The sequence below is a fragment of the Dipodomys merriami genome, unplaced genomic scaffold, assembly GCF_024711535.1.
Source record: "Dipodomys merriami isolate MVZ:Mamm:240054 unplaced genomic scaffold, mDipMer1.0.p SCAF_598, whole genome shotgun sequence".
Taxonomy (NCBI): domain Eukaryota; kingdom Metazoa; phylum Chordata; class Mammalia; order Rodentia; family Heteromyidae; genus Dipodomys; species Dipodomys merriami.
Window position 1 is genome coordinate 148,568 of NW_027206177.1, and position 19,289 is coordinate 167,856.

Sequence of the window (19,289 nt, forward strand, 5' to 3'; positions counted from 1 at the left end):
ATGTGTCAGAGAAGATTAACATCACTCAATTATGGATGGATAAGAAAAATCTTTCCAAGGCTGCAGTGCTTGGCACCAAATTGGAATTGAAACAGGTGTGTTCCAGAGTCCATGTAATATTGTCTCCTTCATAAATGAGAATAAATATTGATTGAAGGAATATATTGTCTCCACCATGATAACAGGCGCTTTGACTGTCATATAGCTTCTTTATAATTTAAATGCATAGCCATACAGCCATGCTCACAAATGGTTAAAATCCAATGTGATACATGCCTGGTAGAAATGACTAAGGGAGGGTGTATTGAGATGATACACAACATTAAAAAAATCCTGAACATAGCAGGGGCTGAAGATTAAGGCTATATGCTAAATATACCACATACAAGTCTAAAAGGTGGTAGTTTGACTTACTCCTTCTCATGTATTTTGTAACAAGGAATTAATTTTGTGAACATAAGACATCAGTAGATTCTGCAATATAACCTACAATATAATAATAAATAAAAATCATATGCCAGTTACATACCTGACAGTTATTTATTCCTTCCTTACAATTTAAGATAAGCCTTTTTTGCCAAACAACCACAGCTCTAGGAAAATTACCTCATTCTTATTTTATGGGGAAGTTATATTTGTCTATGTCTGTATATGGTAATCCAATTCTTTCTTTGGTTGGTTTAGCCAAAGACATATGATGCAATTTGAATCCATTATAATGTCTTTTGGGTAAATTCTGGGAATGATTTTATTTTTAACTTGAGGAAGGATATACAGAGGGATCAATGGCTTCTCTGATGAGTGGCATTGTGTTTGGATGTAGTACCTGGAACTTTGTGTAGTCATGATATAATGAATCAAGCAGAAGGCCAGCACTTTATGCATGTAAGAGTTGAAAGTTGGAAGTCACCATGACCTTCAAGACAATGCTGAGCTTCTATATTAATCAAGCCTATACACTACCTACCTTGGGATTCGAATGGGCTGCAACACCTTTTCCTTGTGGTTTAACCCTTGTATTTGGCATTTTGCTGTTGCTCAAAGCCAAGTGGAATCATATGTAAATACTCTATAATCTTATTTCTTATTTCTGCATTAACAAAAACAAAATTTAGGGCTGGGAAGGTGGCTCAATGGCAGAGTGCTTGCCTTGCATACATGAGGCCCTGGGTTCAATTCCTCAGCACCATATAAGCAGTGGTAGAGTGCTAGCCGTGAGCTGAAGAGCTGAAGGACAGCGCCCAGACCCAGAGTTCAGGCCCACAACCAACAACAACAAAGAAAATTATTGTTTAAGGAGGCTTCTTTTCTGCTATGAGTTGCTAATTTGGCTTCTGTGCTAATGGTCTTTATCTGTGTGTAACTCTGAGCCTTAGCTTTTGGTTCTCAACAGCTTTTAATATATTTCCATTTATTTAGAAAGGGCAGTAGGGCTAGGATGTAGCTCAGTGGCAAAGTGCCTAGCAAATGCAATGTCCTGGGTTTGATCCCCAGTACCAAAAACTAAAAAAAGTAATCTAGTGGTGTTGCTTAGTGGAAGAGTAGGGTGGCATCTTTCAAAGATCCTGTAAAAGATGTGAAGCTCAGGGTCCTGCAGCCTATGCTGCTATAGAAGTATGGCGGGAGTTCATGGGAAATATATAGAATGTGATTTTGTGATTTGTTTTCTCTAATTTAAAAGATTTGAGAGGTTTAAATAAAGTGCTACTTTTGTGTGTTCAAATGGAATGTTCTTTCGGTGTATCCACCATTAATCAAAGTCTACTTTTTCTCATTAGTTAGGAGTACTTAGTACCTGAATTGGGAGACTTGAAAGATTGGGGAAAGGCTCAAAGAAGCATCATTCTGAATAAAAAGAATGAAATGATAAAATAGCTTTTTTGCTGTTGCTTGTTTTGGGTGCTGATCCTGGAGCTTGAATTCAGGGCCTGGGTACTGTCCCTGAAATTTTATGTTCAAGGCTAGTGCTTTGAGCCATGGCTCTATTTTTGGTTTGCTTGTTTGTCTGCTTTTGTTCTCATTTTGTTTAAGTTAATTGAAAAAAAGAGTCTTATGAGTTTTCCTGCCAAGGCTGGCTTTAAACCTTGAACCTCAAATCTCAGCCTCCTGAGTAGGATTACACATGTAAGCTAACAGAACCCAGCCAGCTGTGGTTTTTAAACTAACTTTCATTAGATCAATAGTTGGACTTAGTTTCCATCTGAGTGGTTCAGTAAACAGAGTGATGCATGAGCTAGAGCTTATATTCAAGGATGTCAAAGCATGAATTTATGGAATGAAGTTTCTGGTTGGAGGAATGATCTGTAAGTACTCTCATCTGAATGATGAACAGGCATACTGATGAGTGATATATGGAGCTAAATTGCTTTTTATTTCATATTTAGTCATTATAAACGCGTTAATTTCATCAATGTAAGGTTCTTCTGTAGGTAGTTTGCTCATTTCTCTAAGCAAATTTCCTGTACTTATATTTACCAACAATTTGATAATATGGCATATAATAGAAAACTAAAACCTCATCAAGGTATTCAGTGTGACAAGCACTTAACTCTTAAAGTTGGGTTAGATGACTTTTATTCTCAAGATGCCATGTTATCCCAATCTTAAATAGTCTCATGTAGAAATCACCTCTTCCTCTCTGAAAGCAACAGATAGAGAAGCTCTGTACCGTTTTCTATTGGGTAATTCAAGATGAATGATTTCGAGAACTTCAAGGCGCTTTCTCCAGTGACTATAAACTACAGCAAACAAGTGGCATGTGTTTATGTGTTAGTAGAAAAATGTGCTTATATTTAGACAGATACCTTTTTTCCCCAAATCATTCATATGTAATGAGTTTTACTAGTAATAGTCAAAGTAGGTAGACCTCTATATTTAACTGGCAAAAGAAGGGAACAATTCTGATTGAGGGGATAAAGTAATAAATTCATAACTGACTTTGTATTATAGATCAAGTAACATTTTTATTTTTGCTACAAGTTCACTGATAGCATGAATAAAATATGAATGTTGATTTTAATCAACTGAAAGGGATCCTGTATTGTAGAAGGCAAGACACAGAATAAAGTAAGAGGTAGGACTTAATAAAATTGTACTTGTTTACCAGAGGTTTTGTTCGGTCAAAGACAAAATCAAGGAGGATGAATAAAAAATAAAATAAAACTTTCAGACAAAATGTTGTGTTTTAATAAAAGGAAGGAAGGAATGAAAGAAGGAAGGAAGGCACCACTATACTAACTGGACTAAAATTCTAAAAGCAAATTAAAATATATGAGAGTCTTAAGGAGGCAACTTAAAATTAGACAATTTTTTCATGCTTAAAATAAAAAGAATTTACAAGATGTAGCTCAACTAGAAAGCATAAAATTGAACATAGTACCAATCCTCAAGGAAGAATAATTTATTAGGAAATGTGGGGATTAGGGTAGTGAAAAAAGCAATAAAGCTCATCAAAGGGATGGACTTTCCACAAGTAAATGGAAGCCAGAGTTCCTTGCTAGCATGACCAACGCGAGAAGACACTGGTTTTCCCTTGACTAAAGCAAACATGTATATTTCACTTGCATTCTGATCCAGTGTTTGCTCCTTATGAACAAGCAGGCAATTCATAAATTTATTATGAAATTAAATAACAAGTGAATAAACACATGGCAGGGACTTAATTATAATAACACCTACTTTGACTCTATGAAGATTAGTACGGTCTTAATGGTCATGCAGACTGCTCCACCAGAAGCGAACCAGCAGGTCTGAAAGTGTTGCATTCAATATCTAAATAACTGTGGACATTCCGCTTTCTATATTAAAATGCCCCATTGTGAATTGGTTAGTGGGAGTCATACCAAAAGATGATTTCCAAAACAATTTTCTGAATCTATGCCTTTGAAGATGAGAAATACTTCTTCCATCAACTTCTGCACTGCACCATCTTTTGGTCCCATAACAACATGAATATTGGACTTAGAGAAGATGAAAGGTGAAGCTGAGAGAAACGAATATTTTGGGGGGGGAAAAAAGAATATTTTGGTCAGTTTCTAGATGGAGGCTGTTTTCTGTCTCCATGGGATAGTAGCTAAATATACATTCAGATTTATTGGCTTTAAATAAAGTGGCATCTACCGCCAAAGAGATTTTTTTTCAGGATTCATATGAAACTGGCTAGAATTTCTGAAGTTCATTAGCTCTGGCAAGACCTTTGCGGGGACCTCAGAGATAATCAGTGGTCTGCAAGCTCGTTTCCCATCATGTGCACATATGGAGAACACCCTTGCCTTACGTCCAGGATCATTAATTGGGAAGCCATGGGGCCTTTTGTAGGCTCCATGCCTTTAGAATGTACATGTTCTGAGGAGTGAAAAGAACAACAAATGGAGCTAAGATGACAACATGAAATAGGCTAACCCATGTGATAACCTTCTGATTTCCACATACCTTTCCATGATATTTTTCCTTTGATTTGTGTAGATTGAGAAATGTTATCTCGAATGAAGGGAACTATGACCTAGAAAGCAGGCACTGTGATTGGCTTACACAGAACTCTTCTTTAGCTGCCCTGCAGCTAAACAGTCTATGTTACCCATGTCAACTTCTGTTGGTTAGTATTAGCAATTGATACAGATTTCTTCTAACTTCCCCTAGTTAGTTTCTTCTCTGAATTGGAAATGTTGCCTTGGAGTTTGGTGGACACAGCACCAGCATAGTGTCTTTCTAGACAATCAGGCAGGTAGCAATCAGTAGACTAGGAATTGCCTCTGTTTACAAGATAAGGAAGGCATTTCTCTGTGAGTGGATTAGATTTTCTTTATGGCAAGGGAGTTATTTCTACTCATTTCATTTTTCATTATGCTTTTGTGATTACAAGATATAGAGATACATAGACAACCAGTACTTGCAGAACCCTCTGTTCTGACATTCCAAAAGAGTAAAGAGAAGCCACAGGAAGCCGGGTCGCTGCAGGCATGGCCACCAAGGTGGTCACCATGTGAGGTGAAAACTGCGAAGGAATGGGGATGTTTAAAGAAGATTCCAGAAAACATGGCGAGTTTGTGCAGTATTTCCTCCTGACTATTTTTCCCAAGACACCTTCAGCATATGAATGTGTATACTTTTAAGCTGGGTACCAGTGGCTCCTGCAATAATCCTAGCTACTCAGGAGGCTGAGATCAGAGGATCGTGATTTGAAGCAGCCTGGGACTGAAAGTCCATGAGACATTTATCACCAATTAAGCACCAAAAGGCCAGAACTGGAGCTGTGGCTCAAGTGGAAAAGCCAGCTTTGAGGGAAAAAGCTAAGGGACAGTCAGGCTCTGGTGGCTCACGCCTGTAATCCTAGCTACTCAGGAGGCTGAGATCTGAGGATCATGGTTCAAAACCAGCCCGGACAGGAAAGTCTGTGAGACTCTTATCTCCAATTAAACACCAGAAAACCAGAAGTGGTGCTGTGGCCTAAGTGGTAGAGCACTCACCTTGAGCTGAAGAGCTGAGAGACAGTGCTCAGGCCCAGAGTTCAAGCCCCCCCCCCACCAAAAACAATAGCTAAGGGACAGGACCCAGCCCCAGTAGCAGCACCAAACAGAGGATGGGGCGTGGTGGGGTGTGACACTGTGCATAGCTCATCAATGTTTGTAGTGTTGGGGAAGAATATTGATTCTATTCTCAAAGTGATGCTAAAATTAAGAAGAGTGAAAGGGTGATATAAATTAATATTCATTGTATTCATAACTGCTTTTTTAAATGGCAACTCCTTTGCAGAACTACTGAAAGATAATGTTTTTAAAATTCATAGGCCAAAGTTAAACATAAAGAAGACCACTTTCCTCCAACTTAGGAAAGCAGTTATGATAAACATTTTCTACGACACATACTCTTAAGCAGAATTCTCACTGCTCCTGTCTCTGAGGAGACTTTCTTGAGATAATAAAGGATAAAATATGGAGCTACCAGGATGTATCTTGAATTTAAAAAAAAAAAAAAAAGAAGAAGCAAGATTCCAGTGAATTTTAGGTTAGGCTACCTGCTGTGCTTCCAGTTGCTTGAAGGTCTTAAAAAAAAATACTTTTTCATCTGTAGCCCTTTCATTGTAATTGACACCAGAAGTCAGCCCTCCTCTACCACAACAGAAGCACAGAGGAGTCTTTTGCTTCCCTATTACTTCTCTCAAGAGAATGTATCTGTTTGAACCTCAGAGAAGGTTCACCTTGAGCCTGACATTCAAACATCTGCAAACTTGTGGGAGATTTTGATATGCTAGTAGACTTCATTTGCTGCCTATGGGTGTTTGGGCACAGAAAGAATTTACAGGAAAGTGTTTGAGAGTGGTTCTTTTCTCTCAGAAGTCTTTCAGAGTAGGTATGATAGAACCCTCTCTGAATCGGAGCTAGTTGAATAGGGAATCTTTCTATGTGAAGGACTGAAGGAAGACAAAGGGCAAGGGCAGATGCTTCCTGACCTGAAATGCAGTTGCAATGAGCTTTAGCTAATGCTGCAGCATCCTTCAGAGATGAACTAACCTGAGACCCAAGCTGAGCCTTCACACAGCATCCAGCCATGGAATGAGAGATGTCCTGAAGAAGGGCGTTTAACCTAAGGCTGGACAGGTCCTCTTGGCCAAGGGCAACTTTCTTTGGATGGACTTCTGTGCTATGAACTATGAGTAGGCAGCTCTTACAGAAACTTGGTAGCAGAAGCTATAGACTTCTTCCTGAAAGGGAAGGAATGGAGATGGGGTTTGAGGGATACACCAGCCTAGACTATGGTAGACTATGGTAGATAAGGAAAGGAATAAAATCTTTGATTTTAGAAAATCTTTGATTTTTATTAAGATTACTACATTCTGCCCTAACACATCCTATAATGTCTTCCAGACTTTTTGATAGGTACTCCAAGATTCGCTTTCAGTGTGGGACTTTTGTGTATTAGAATACATTTTCATAGTAATATTTCTTCTACCTCCTGTTTGCTCTTTAATTTTACATGCTACTATTCCAAAATACTAGTTAGTAATGGTAGAAATAGCACTTTCTCTAGAATTAATCATGTTTATGAGTATCGTAGAATATCTCACTATATAATCTAAGAAAATCTATATCAATTTGTAGATCTCGACAAAATTAAAGTCCACTAAGAAGAATAAATATAAGGAGACAAATGCAAGTTGTCATGGCAACAAAAATCCTGAATATTCTCAATTGATACCACAAAAGTATCAACCTTTATGATACCACAATATATTTTCTACATTGTATTTTTAACTGGTGGTTATGTAAACACGTGTGTTAAAATACATAGCTGAGCTACTTACTCTTGAGAATTCATTTCTTAGTTATGTTTCAAAGTATGGTTTTAATCTGACATTAGGAAATTAAACCTATTTTGCAAGATCTTGTTTTTCTACTAGCAAAACAGATGTGAAGGTCTGTTTTCTCCTTTTTGTACTTTAAAATAATCTAAGTTTGTAATCTATTTAGAATGTAAACATACGGCAGAAATGAATATTCTACCCAATGTTAACATTTTTAAATGTCTTTTAACTTTCTTTTATGCAAAAGATTTCTTCATAAAACTTGGACTCTCTATAATGTTTCATAAGATGCATTTTTACCTACCATTCCCATATGTTGGAACATTTGGAGATACTTATCTATAAGTTTAATAATATGTTTGAACATTTGGAGATACTTATCTATAAGTTTAATAATAGATTATGATAATTAGGGAGTATGTATGTTAGACATTCTCTGGAATGTCTAATATTATAAATCACTATAAATATTGTTATATTCAATTTTACATTAGAGATTAACTCTTTATTAGAAATCTTATAATAGGAATACCCTCAACTTCATTATCTACATGTCGCCGAATTTATAAAAACATCTCTTATTTCATTCTTATTTCAATTTTTAGTTTTTGATAGGATAAATAAACTTCCCTGTATTTTTCTTGGTACCAAAGAGGGAGATTTTCATTTTTTCCTTTGGAAATTATTGTTCCCAACATTTGAAATGAACTTTAAGAACGAACTTTTCTATCCAGTAATATTGGGGGGGGGCGGGTTCCAGTTGTGGGACCTGAACTCTGGGCCTGGTGCTGTCCCTCAGCTCTTCAGCTCAAGGCTAGCATTCTACCACTTGAGCCACAGCGCCACTTCCGGCTTTTTTTCTTTTTGCTTATGTGGTGCTGAGGAATCAAACCCAGGGCCTCAGGCATGCAAGGCAAGCACTCTACCACTGAGCCACCTTCCCAGCCCCAGTAATATTTTTAATGTAAGTCAACATGCTACAATTCTACTAAAATGATTATATCTATAAAATTAAGCAATCTGTTTCCTGATAGTAAAATGACAGTGTTTTTATTTACTGAGCAATAGATTCAAAGTTATAAATACTTATCTTAGTGATTTAATTGTTTAATAATATATAAATAGTATCATTCAGTTTGATTAGCAGAAAGAAACTTGGACATGGTAAATTTTATGTAAAGTTGAAGGGTTAAAAGAGAGAACTAGTTAATTATATAATCAGTTAATTTTTGTGTATGAATATTTACCTCAGCCATGATCTGCTTCCAGAAAATCCAAAAGTTTTGCTTTTAGTACCTCTTGAAAACTTAAGTCACATGGCAAAATGATAAAGTCAAAAATAATTTGAGATTGTAGATCTGAGAGTATTTCTCCTCCTCGAGAATACCTTGCTTCTATTTAGATAGCATTTCACACATGCTAGACTAAGAAAAAAGTCTAGGAAGGGAAAGGTTCTCTGTCCTTCCTGTTTCAGAAAGTGAATAATTAAAGAGGTCAAATGCCCTGTCAAAGTCCATTGATCTAGGGAAGGAGACCAGAACAAATGTCTTCTGGACTCCAGGCCAAGGTGTTTCTATTGACTACCTTAGAATTTATTTTACTTTTTCAGTTTAGAGGTAAATGCTTAAAATAATTTAATAAATTAATTTAATAAAATAATTCGATTATATTATGGGGTTAGATAAATTAAAATAATTTCATAGCCAAGATTTATTTTATCCTCAGTATCTTGATATATATAGTCAATCACATTTACAGTGACCTTAAAAGAAATCACCTGGAAAAACAAGTGAATTATTGATCAGAGTATTGTCTACAGTAAATGTCAACAAAAAAAGATAAAAGACTAGGACAAAAACATGCCATCAATAAATGAAATTCAAGGACCAGTTTGTGGATAGTGTTCATAATAGACTATCAGAGTTGTAATAATAGTATTTTAAAACATTTAAAAAGCCACAGACATTTTTAATGTATGTTATCATTTATCAACGGTTCCTATTGTAAGTACCTTCTCTGTTTATTTCCTTTTACAAAATATAAGATGTTTACATCTAGAGCATATATTTTGCCAGCAACTGTTTCCTACACATTTCAGTAAACTATGGGTTAGAAGTTAAATCTATACAGCAAAAATTGGCCTGTATAAATAACTAATAGACTTGACAGATTACATAGCATTGTTAGGAGAAAATGCTATTCAGTAACTACAGCAGGCTTTACCTTCTGGGAAAGAACTCTCCACTCACCATGGTCCATAAATATTTCATGAACCCAACATAAAGTAATATGCTAATGATCGACTATTTACCCAGCAAGCAGGTGTAACCTCTGATGCTTTCTCAGCTCCACTATAGCTTTGATATGGGGGTCAGGTGAGCCCTGTTGAATTGTTGTTCTCTGTCTCCCTCCCCTTACAGATTCACCTGAACCTAAGATGGTAAGCGAGAGTCATCATGAGGCACTGGCAGCCCCGCCAGTTACCACTGTTGCAACTGTTCTTCAGAATAATGCCACAGAGCCAGCCAGTCCTGGAGAAGGAAAAGAGGATGCTTTTTCTAAGCTGAAGGAGAAGTTTATGAATGAGTTGCATAAAATTCCACGTGAGTATCCTCTATTCTCACTTGAGTGAAAAAATACATAGTGCTGAAAATCACTTTATCCATTAAAAAAAAACAACTCTCTGACATTCTATCTTTATGATCGTATTCCAGTAGTAAAATGGAATGATCTCAGTACTAGAACAATCTTCTTTTGATTTGTTTAAATGATATTAAGTTGTACAAAGGAATTTCAATTCAACATGTCAGTTTGTGAGTACGATTCATTTTGATCAGTGTCATCCCTTGGAATAGTCTTATTACTGTCTTTAAATATGTTTTATAAATGGCAATGCAATTCATAAAATAGCTCTATTTTGTGCTTGCTATAGGTATATATTGCTTCTCTCAAGAACATTGGTGTCCATAGGTTGCATTGTGCATGATTTGGATTTATATGGATAAAACTCTTCTACTGTAAGGCTATTTCTAAACTACTGATCATGTTTGCTTTCCCATTATTGCAGGTTTCATTTTCTTTAATTTTAAAATCTTTTATTTTAAAATCTTTGGCCCAACTTCTAATTTTTTAAATACATTTTTAGCAAAAATACTGTACAGAGGGGTTACAGTTGCATGAGCAAGGTAATGAGTACCTTTCCTATCAAGCATTGTTGCCTCCTCCTTTGTTTTTCCCCTACCATCTCTTCCTTCCCACCTCTCAACTACACTCCCCCCTCACCCCTTTCCCCTCCTCCCCTGTCGAAATTGTAAAGTTTGTTTTTCAACATAGTGTCTTGTACATCTCATTGTCACAATGGGTCAACCTGTATCCCTATTTAAGCATTTTGTTTTTTCCTTTCCCCTCTCCAAGTTAGAGAAGTGTATATACAAGATGCAGGGCACCAACATCAAATACAGTGAAAACAGGGGTTATACCATGGGGGAGGAACATACAAAGAAACAAAAACTCACGTGGTACATTATAAATACATTAAGAACAATAGCAAGAAAGAAAAAAAAACACTATGTTCCTATCTTGGGGTTCATTTCTCTTAACATCATCTTATCGGGTCATATGTACATAGCTTTTGACTTTTTCTGCTTGGCCCAGAAATATACTAGTTATTGCAAATAAGGGAAACCATAGGACCTATGTTTCTTTGGACCTGGCTTACTTCACTTAATATGATTTTTTCCAAGTCTTTCCATTTCTTAACAAATGGGGCAATGAAATTTTTTGTCATCAAGAAATGCAAAAAAAACCCTATGTTTATTTGTGAATTGAGTCTAATCAGTGGCTCTTAATTTTCTTCGTTTTTATTTTTCACATCAACAAATAAAATTTTCTTAAGTTTACAACATTGCATTTTTAAATATGTGTGTATATATATATACACACACACTTATGTGTGTGTGTGTGTGTGTGTGTGTGTGTGTGTGTGTGTGGACTATAATGACAAATTTAACCAAATAACATAAACTTCACCTTACACAGTTATGGTTGTGCTGAAAAGATCTATCATTCACTCCTTAGAATTTCTCAAGATTACAATACACTACTATCAAAGGAATCACTATAATACTATAGTAACTGATACCTATAGTCACTAATACATTATTAACTATAGTCACCGTGTTGTACAATAGATCTCTTGAGATTCCTCTTCCTAACTGAAATTTTATATCCTGTGAACATTACCTCAACCTCCCCCTCCACTTCCTAGCTGCAAGTAACCACTAATTTACATCCTTTTTTATGAGATCATCTTCATTTTCTTATTAAATCAAGTTTATATTTTCACCATCATCTAACAATAAAAACTATGCATATGAATGGAGTACCAGGTAATATGTTGGCATATGTATCTATTGAGTGATATTTAACTCCATGTTGAACATATCTAGCTCCTAAAGCATTTGTCATTTATTCCTGGTAAACATGTTTAAAATTCTTCCTTCTAGTTTTCTAAAGCATAAAACAATTACTCTCATCTATCAACACCTTCTTGTGCAACATTGAGCAGAACTTACTTTTGTCTAACTGTAACTCAATACTACTAATCAATATTTCCTCAGACCTGTACAGGTAAATTACACCATTCCACTCTTTGTGTTTAAGAGATTAACAATTTTGGATTTCACATGCAAATGAGATTATGCAGGGTTTTTCTTTCTGTGCATGATTTATTTGCTTAACATAATGTCCTGTAAGTTTTTCCATGTTGTAGAAAATCACAGGATCTTTTCTATGGCCTAATATTATTTCATTGGTTTGATTGGTAATACCAAAAGTTTTACTCGTGGAGTCTTTAGGACTATGTATGTGATCATATAATATCTAAACAAAGAACAGTTTAATATTTTCTGGATGCCTTTTATTTCTCTTACCTGCCAAATTACTCTAGCTTGAACCCCCAGTACTATATTGAATAAAATTGACACAGAATGAGCATCCTTGCCTTCTGGTCATAGAAGAAATATTCTTAAATCTTCCTTGTTGGATAGAATATTAGTTTTGGGTTTGTCACAAGTATGAATTTTGCTGTTGATAGATATTTTTAATAATTCAGTAATGCTCTGTTTTGCCAAATGCCTTTTCTCCATCTGTTGAAACCATCTTATTTTTTGTTCTTCTTTTTGTTACCATATCACATTTATTAGTTTACGTAAGTGAGACTATTGTTACCTCACTGGGCTTAATACCAAGTTATCACTGTGAATGGTCTTTATATGCACTGCTAAATTCAGTTTGTTGGTGTTGTGTTAAGCATTTGCACATCTTTGTTGGTCAGGGATATTGGTCGTTCTTGATAGCATCTTTGTTTGCTTTTGTTACCAAGATGATGAGTCCAGAAGAATTCTGACCTCTGATTTTTTGAAGACTTTGGAGAGAAATTGATAATGCTTTTTTTCAAGTTGTGTGATAGAATGTAGCTGTGACGATGCGGTTTCACGGGTTGTTCTCAATCCTTGTGGTAGTGCATCTGTCACTGTATGTTTGAGGTGAATGGTGCCTTATCTCCATCCTTACAGGCTGGTTTTCTGGCAAAGGTCTTTGTCACAGATGCAGTGCTGGTGTGTAACAGAATTCCAGAATTCCTGTGGTTGGCAGAGAACATTCAGAAACTTGGGGCTGATGGTAACACATGTGGTTTACAAATGCATGGTAGATGTAGCCAAAGGCACTGGGGTCCTGTGGCTTGTATTACATCACCAGAAGCCCCTAGAAATGGTGGCAAAGGTAATACTCTCAGAAGCCTGGGACCTACCACATCTGGTGTGGCTCTGGGGTATCTGAAGACAGTGGCTGGTACATGGGCCAGGGAAAGGGGCAAAAGGTGAAGAATTGTTATGTATTGGATTTTCAGGACTGGTTTCCTTCCTTCACTAAAAAACTTGAGAATGAGAATGAGGAAGATATGACGAAGTCTGACAAAGAGGATAAAGGTCCTAAGACAAATATATATCTGTAATATCTATATACAGAGAGAGAGAGAGAGAGAGAGAGAGAGAGAGAGAGAGAGAGAGAGAGAGAGAGAGAGAGAGAGAGAGAGAGGTGTGACGTGAACACAATGAAAGGATGGATCATGATAGAGGATGAATTTGTATGTAGCAGAAGCCATGTCATATGGGGTTTAATAAGCTGTTCAGAAGAACATGGACTTTTACCCAGTGAAATAAAATGCCAATGGGAGTATTTTTGTAGATGTGTTCCCTTATCTACTTGAATGTTTTAAAGATCATCCTTACAACCAAATTAAGTGGTGTTTAGTGGGAGAAAAGGCAAAAGATAAAGCAAGATTTTTTAGCAATCCAGATGATAGATTGATAAAATTTACAAGAAAATAATTCTATAAGGACACTGGGAATCTAAATGAAAAGCATGAGGCATCAGCTTCATAGGCCTATGTGGTTAGAAATTTTTTCATTTGTCCATCCACCATTATCAAATTTATCTGAGATGTCCTTGTAGCACAGTTGTCAGTAATTTCCATTCTCATAAAAGAGAAGAAATGGAGATGGTACAATATATCAAGCCTTAGGCTAAGAAACATAAGATCTCAGTCAGCTTCTTCATTCTATTGCTAATCTAATAGATTAATAATGAGTCCTAAGATTTTTAATACAGTTTTGTAGTTATAGCAACCAAGGAGATACCAGATGTCTACATTGTGAGTATACACTCTGAATTTAAACTATTGTATCAAAATGTTTTTGTAAGAGAAGTATGAAATGAAAAGCAATGAATAACACCAAATCCAATGCACATCCTGCCTTGTCTTTAATGCCATCTCCTTCTCTGGGATGTCCAACAGTGCAGGACTTATGACAAGGAATGAAATATTCACAACTATGAGACTAACTCATCAATTGTCTCCTTTAGGTCTTTGTCAATGACAACCATACTATTTAAAATCCCACTCCTTTATCTTGGCCTATCTTTACCAGCATTTTATGTGCCCAACCCTTACTTTTATTTCTCATTATATTACAGAGCACCACCATATATGTGATTCTTTGACTTTAAATTGCTTTATTTTCCGCCAGATAATATGGGTTCTATTAGTCAATAGTTTAGATATGTTTTATGCCAGTTCCATCCTTAATGGAACCTGCCTGGTACATAGAAGGCTTTCAATATGTATTTGAGGAGTAGATGATTTATGAAAGTCAATTTAATGTGCATTGTAAAGTACTCCTCTTAAACTTTGAAACCTAGCTTGGTGCTGGTGGCTCATGCCTGTAATCCTAGCTACTCAAGAGGCTGAGATCTAAGGATCATGGTTCAAAGCTAGCCCAAGCAGGAAAGCCTGAGACCTTTATCTCCAATAAACTACTTAGAAAAAGCTGAAGTGGCACTGTGGCTCAAGTGATAGAGCACTAGCCTTGAACACAGAAAGGCTCAAGGACAGTGCCCAGGCCCTAAGTTCAAGCCCCAGGACCAGAAAAAAAAACTTAAAGCCTTAAATTGTTGACAAATTATACTATTACAGCATAAATTTCAAATTTCACACACTAAAGGAAGGCATCATTCACTGTGTGATTCCCATTTCAGAAAGCGAAATGTTTCTGTCTTTACCACTCCTGTCTCTTTTAGTCTTTTTCTCTAACAGTCAGTCATTGCTTTATTTCCTTTCTGTTCATCAGTAGGAAAAAACACAGCTAGGAAAATTGCATGTGAAACTTTCTCTTGTTTACTGTGGCCAATCCATTGCTCCATTCCTACAACACTTTATTGGGTCCTGAAAATCAGACCAGATAATCAGTAAGTTTGCTTTTCTCCAAAAACCTAAAATAAGAGTCCTAGAGGACCTGGTAGTCCTCACCTTGACAGAAACAAGTAAAATATCTAAAGTCATAAAAATTGTATAATAAATAAGCGCAGGAACAAATTGTATCATAAAGATAGCCATGCAGTTTTATTAAAATAGGTAACAGTACATATTTTATACTTTTGTTTTAATCTATCATGGTGTTTACTGCCTGTGTAATTGAAATTTCTATTGGGATTTGTTTTCCCCATGGGAAGCAACACTCAGAAAAAATAAAAGATACCAGTAAAACCAAATTATTTTAGGAGCACATGTTATGGAAAGTTTATCACTTTTGACTTGGCATAATACAGTGTGACGCTAATGACAGGTAACAAATTAGAATATTAATCGATTTCAGTCTCTGAACTAAATCTTGGCTATCTAGCAGATGTGTATTTTTGCAAAATTGATAGCAAACAGCTTTAGTCTGTCACTTGAAATTCCCACTTGTAAGAAGAGAGGTGTCACAATGGCAAAGAATGTGCATGTCATTAGTGAGGTAATCTGCACAGTCCAGCCTGGAACATATTCAAACCAAATTGCCTGATGATATCATCCAGAACACCACAGGGCTTAACATTTTAAAGAAAGGAAAAGGAAATGGTAGCGACTGAGCATTTTTATCTTTCAATTCAAGCAGCACACTGTTATCTAAATGAAGCAGACAAGGTTTCTCAGAATGTTTCTTTATTTTGCAACTTTGATTTTAATAAGACTAGAGCTATGGTTGGTTTGTAAAGCATGAACTCGTGTCATCCAAATAGCTATGATTAAGGTTTTGATATTCATGAGCTTCTTGAAGTAGAGTGTACCTTTCCTTAAGCACAGCAGAAAGCCAAATAACCTAACCCTGACTCTCAGTCCACAGGAAGAGCAGTTGGATAATTCATACAGAAATGTTTTCAGGTAAAAAGTTTCATAAGGAATTAAAAACATAAGCTCTAAAGGCAAACTGAATGAACTCAAATTCTACCACTATTTCATAGTAGCTATGTTACTTGGGGCACATTAATTAAATCCTTTCCTATATCAATTCCTTTCTCTCTAAAATTAATGATTAAATAATTCTCTCATGATAGGATTGTTAAATCAAAGCACCAATGATATAAAATGCTTACCACCTGTCTGACAGAGGAAGCATTTTTTAAACAGTAGCTGTTGTTAAACTCAAGCTGCCATATTATCAGGATTCTATGCCTATTAAAGAAAACCCTGCTTGAGTCAGTCACTCAAATTGAGAAGATTCCAGAAACTTTGCAGCCAAATACATATACATTGCATTCTTTAAACCCATTCCTGTGATATCTTCTTGTGGGGAAGATGAATTCTCTTAATCCCTTCCTTATCCCTTCCTTCCCTCCTTTCCCATAGCAGACAGATGTGCTCATAGTCCATGTATCAGAAAGTATTCAACAAAATCAAGCCCATAATAAGTGCTTAATGAAATACAAGTTTTCTTCCTTCATGCAGTAAAGCTTTCTTCCCTTGACCTTACCTCAGCTCTCAAGTTGACATTGTATATCTGTCATTTTTCACTGGTTAATTTTAAATCAAACAAACAAAATATCAGTAGGTACATCAGTGTTTGCCCTCACCCCCAACAGCTATTGAAACTAAATAACTAGCAGTTATATGGTTGCTCAGATATAAAACAAGCAAATACTTATCAATAAGGTATATACAGTCAAGTAATATCCCTTATTTGGTTGCAGAAGGAAGATGGGGTTATGACATGTCAATGTCCTGAAGATAACATTAAAATCAAGAAATTAATCATAGCATGTGAAAAAATACATTGTTTATTGAGCACTTATCATGACTGATAAATGACATGTGATACAGATTGTAGGTGCAAAGTGTGGTCAGGAAACATGACCTGTGTTATAATTAAATCTTAAAGGAATGTCACAGAGGCTACAAATCACCAGCTCTCCTCGATCAATACTGGAAACTATCAGTATTCTGTGTGTCTCTCCAGAGACCTTGCTCACTAGCATTCATCTTCTAATCTCTGTTTTAAATGGTTGAATACCTAAAACACACCACCCGCAACAATTCAACTTCTCATTGCATTAGCTAATTTGAAAAGTCAGTGGTTGTTCATTTTGTTTCTGCATTTCTTCTATTGCCCTCCCTTACTAAGATAGATTTCATGTTTATAACTATTATGACCTATGTATCAGTGGTTAGATTTTTATGGCATTGTATAAGTGAACCGCTTCATTAGGAGTCCACCTCAGCTACCATCTGCTGACTCCATTTTTATACTTTAGAAAACTGGCTAATATAGTAAATTAAATTAATCACTGTTAATCTCTACTAAGCAGAATTATCTGAAAAAAAACCTGTAATTCTGATGTGTTATTCTCAAGCAAGTATTTGCAGTATTGAGTGATTCCATCAGTACAATGCTGAGGAAACTATTTGGGGCAGATACTGAGAGGTGAGGAATGTAATTTATTCTTCCACTCAACACACATATTTCATTTGTTTATTTTATCATATGCATTTTTTCATTTTCATATAATCTCTATTCAAAATATAGAAGAAAATACATGTGCACATGTAAGTATTGTGTGTGTTTTAATAGTACATTTTTTAACGTCTATGGCAGGATGTCAATTTTTTTTTTGTTTTTTTGTTTTTGGTTTTTGTTGGTCATGGGGCTTGAACTCTAGGCCTGGACACTGCCCCTCAGCTCTTCAGCTCAAGGCTACTGCTCTACCACTTGAGCCACAGCGCCACTTCCTATTTTCTGGTGTTTTATTAGAGATAAGAGTCTCATGGACTTTCCTGCCCAGGCTGGCTTTGAACCAGGATCCTCAGATCTCAGCCTCCTGAGTGGCATAAGCCACTGCCTTCCAGCTACATCTTTGATTTTTTTTGTTTAAAAAAAGTCTTATGATTGACCTCTAAATGCAAACATCTTTTTTAGAAGTTATATTTGATTCTTTTATATACTTTCCAGAACCGTTGTTCTTAAGCACTTGTGTGCTAAAACACAAATTATTTTATTATACATTAGCCCTCTTATCTCTCTTTTATATAGTTAGCACACATTATTACCCTTTAAAAATAATATAACTAGGTTTTTTGTTGTTTACATCCTAGGAAAGAAATGAGAATATAAAATATTTGCTATAAAATGGAGCAATGTACACGAGTGTGCAATATAATTCTATCAACATCCTGGGATTGAGGTAGAAACTTAACAAAACTATTTGCTACTCATGTTGCATTTCAAGAAAGTTGTTCATAAATGTCCTTTGCAGTTTCCCTCTAGGAATCTCATTAGGCAGAAAAGCCCCCCAAAAAATTCAGTCCTTCAAAATGAACTAGTGGTGGGGGACATCATAAAGCTCCAAAGCATGGATATTAGGGAGAAACAGTAAGCACGTAAAGCTACCAAGTAAATTAATATTGCAGCTAAATTTCTAAACCTTATTTAGCAACCTTCTATTAGCATCTCAAAGTTATTAAGTAGGCACATCTGAGGAAAATAAGAGACATGAATAAATACCTTAGGCCTATATTCAAAACACTTCAAGGATTACTTTGCTGAAATATTTTACAAATACACAGATAGCCTTTCAAATTGCTCTGTGCAGCAGTTACATTGCAAAGCCACAGGCTACATTGTCTCTAAGCAAAGCTTGATTACCAGGGCAAATCTAGAAAGAAAACCATGCAATGAAACACCAAGAGACTGGTATTTTCTCTTCATTCTAAGGATCATGTGAATTTTTATTGCTGACCTGTCAGTTTGGCACCTGCTCCTATTAAACTGGATAAGGAATTTAGGATCAGTCACTAGAGGGAAATCATGTCATTTCCCATTATATTTTGATCACTTGGATTTGTTTTTCTTTGATTTCTGTGTGGTAGAATGGAATAAAGGGCTGTGTTACAGGGATTTAAACTCTGTATCTTCTGTGTCCACATGCCTCCTCCATCTGTCTTTTCAGTAAACTTAGATGACTTTGAAGTCACTATTAAGACAGCATGGTTCCCGTTAAAAATTTCCTCACCAAACAACATTTCATTGAAACTCCTGCCCTAAAAACTTTTGATGCCATTTGAATTCTTTGTTTTCACATTTACAAAAGTTTAAATAACAAAGAATAGAAGAAA

At 35.9% G+C, this 19,289-nt stretch overlaps 1 protein-coding gene across 3 annotated transcripts in view; it reads left to right on the forward strand.

Moving 5' to 3' along the window:
* The window catches only part of LOC138813399 (synaptotagmin-1), a 337,314-nt gene that overhangs the window by 128,017 nt on the left and 190,008 nt on the right, over positions 1–19,289 (forward strand). For all 3 annotated transcript variants that reach the window (XM_070001793.1, XM_070001792.1, XM_070001791.1), the window contains exon 2: positions 9,721–9,903. In XM_070001793.1, coding sequence (XP_069857894.1) covers positions 9,738–9,903 — 166 coding nt within the window. In that variant the 5' untranslated portion in view covers positions 9,721–9,737. The remainder of the gene's footprint in view (positions 1–9,720; positions 9,904–19,289) is intronic.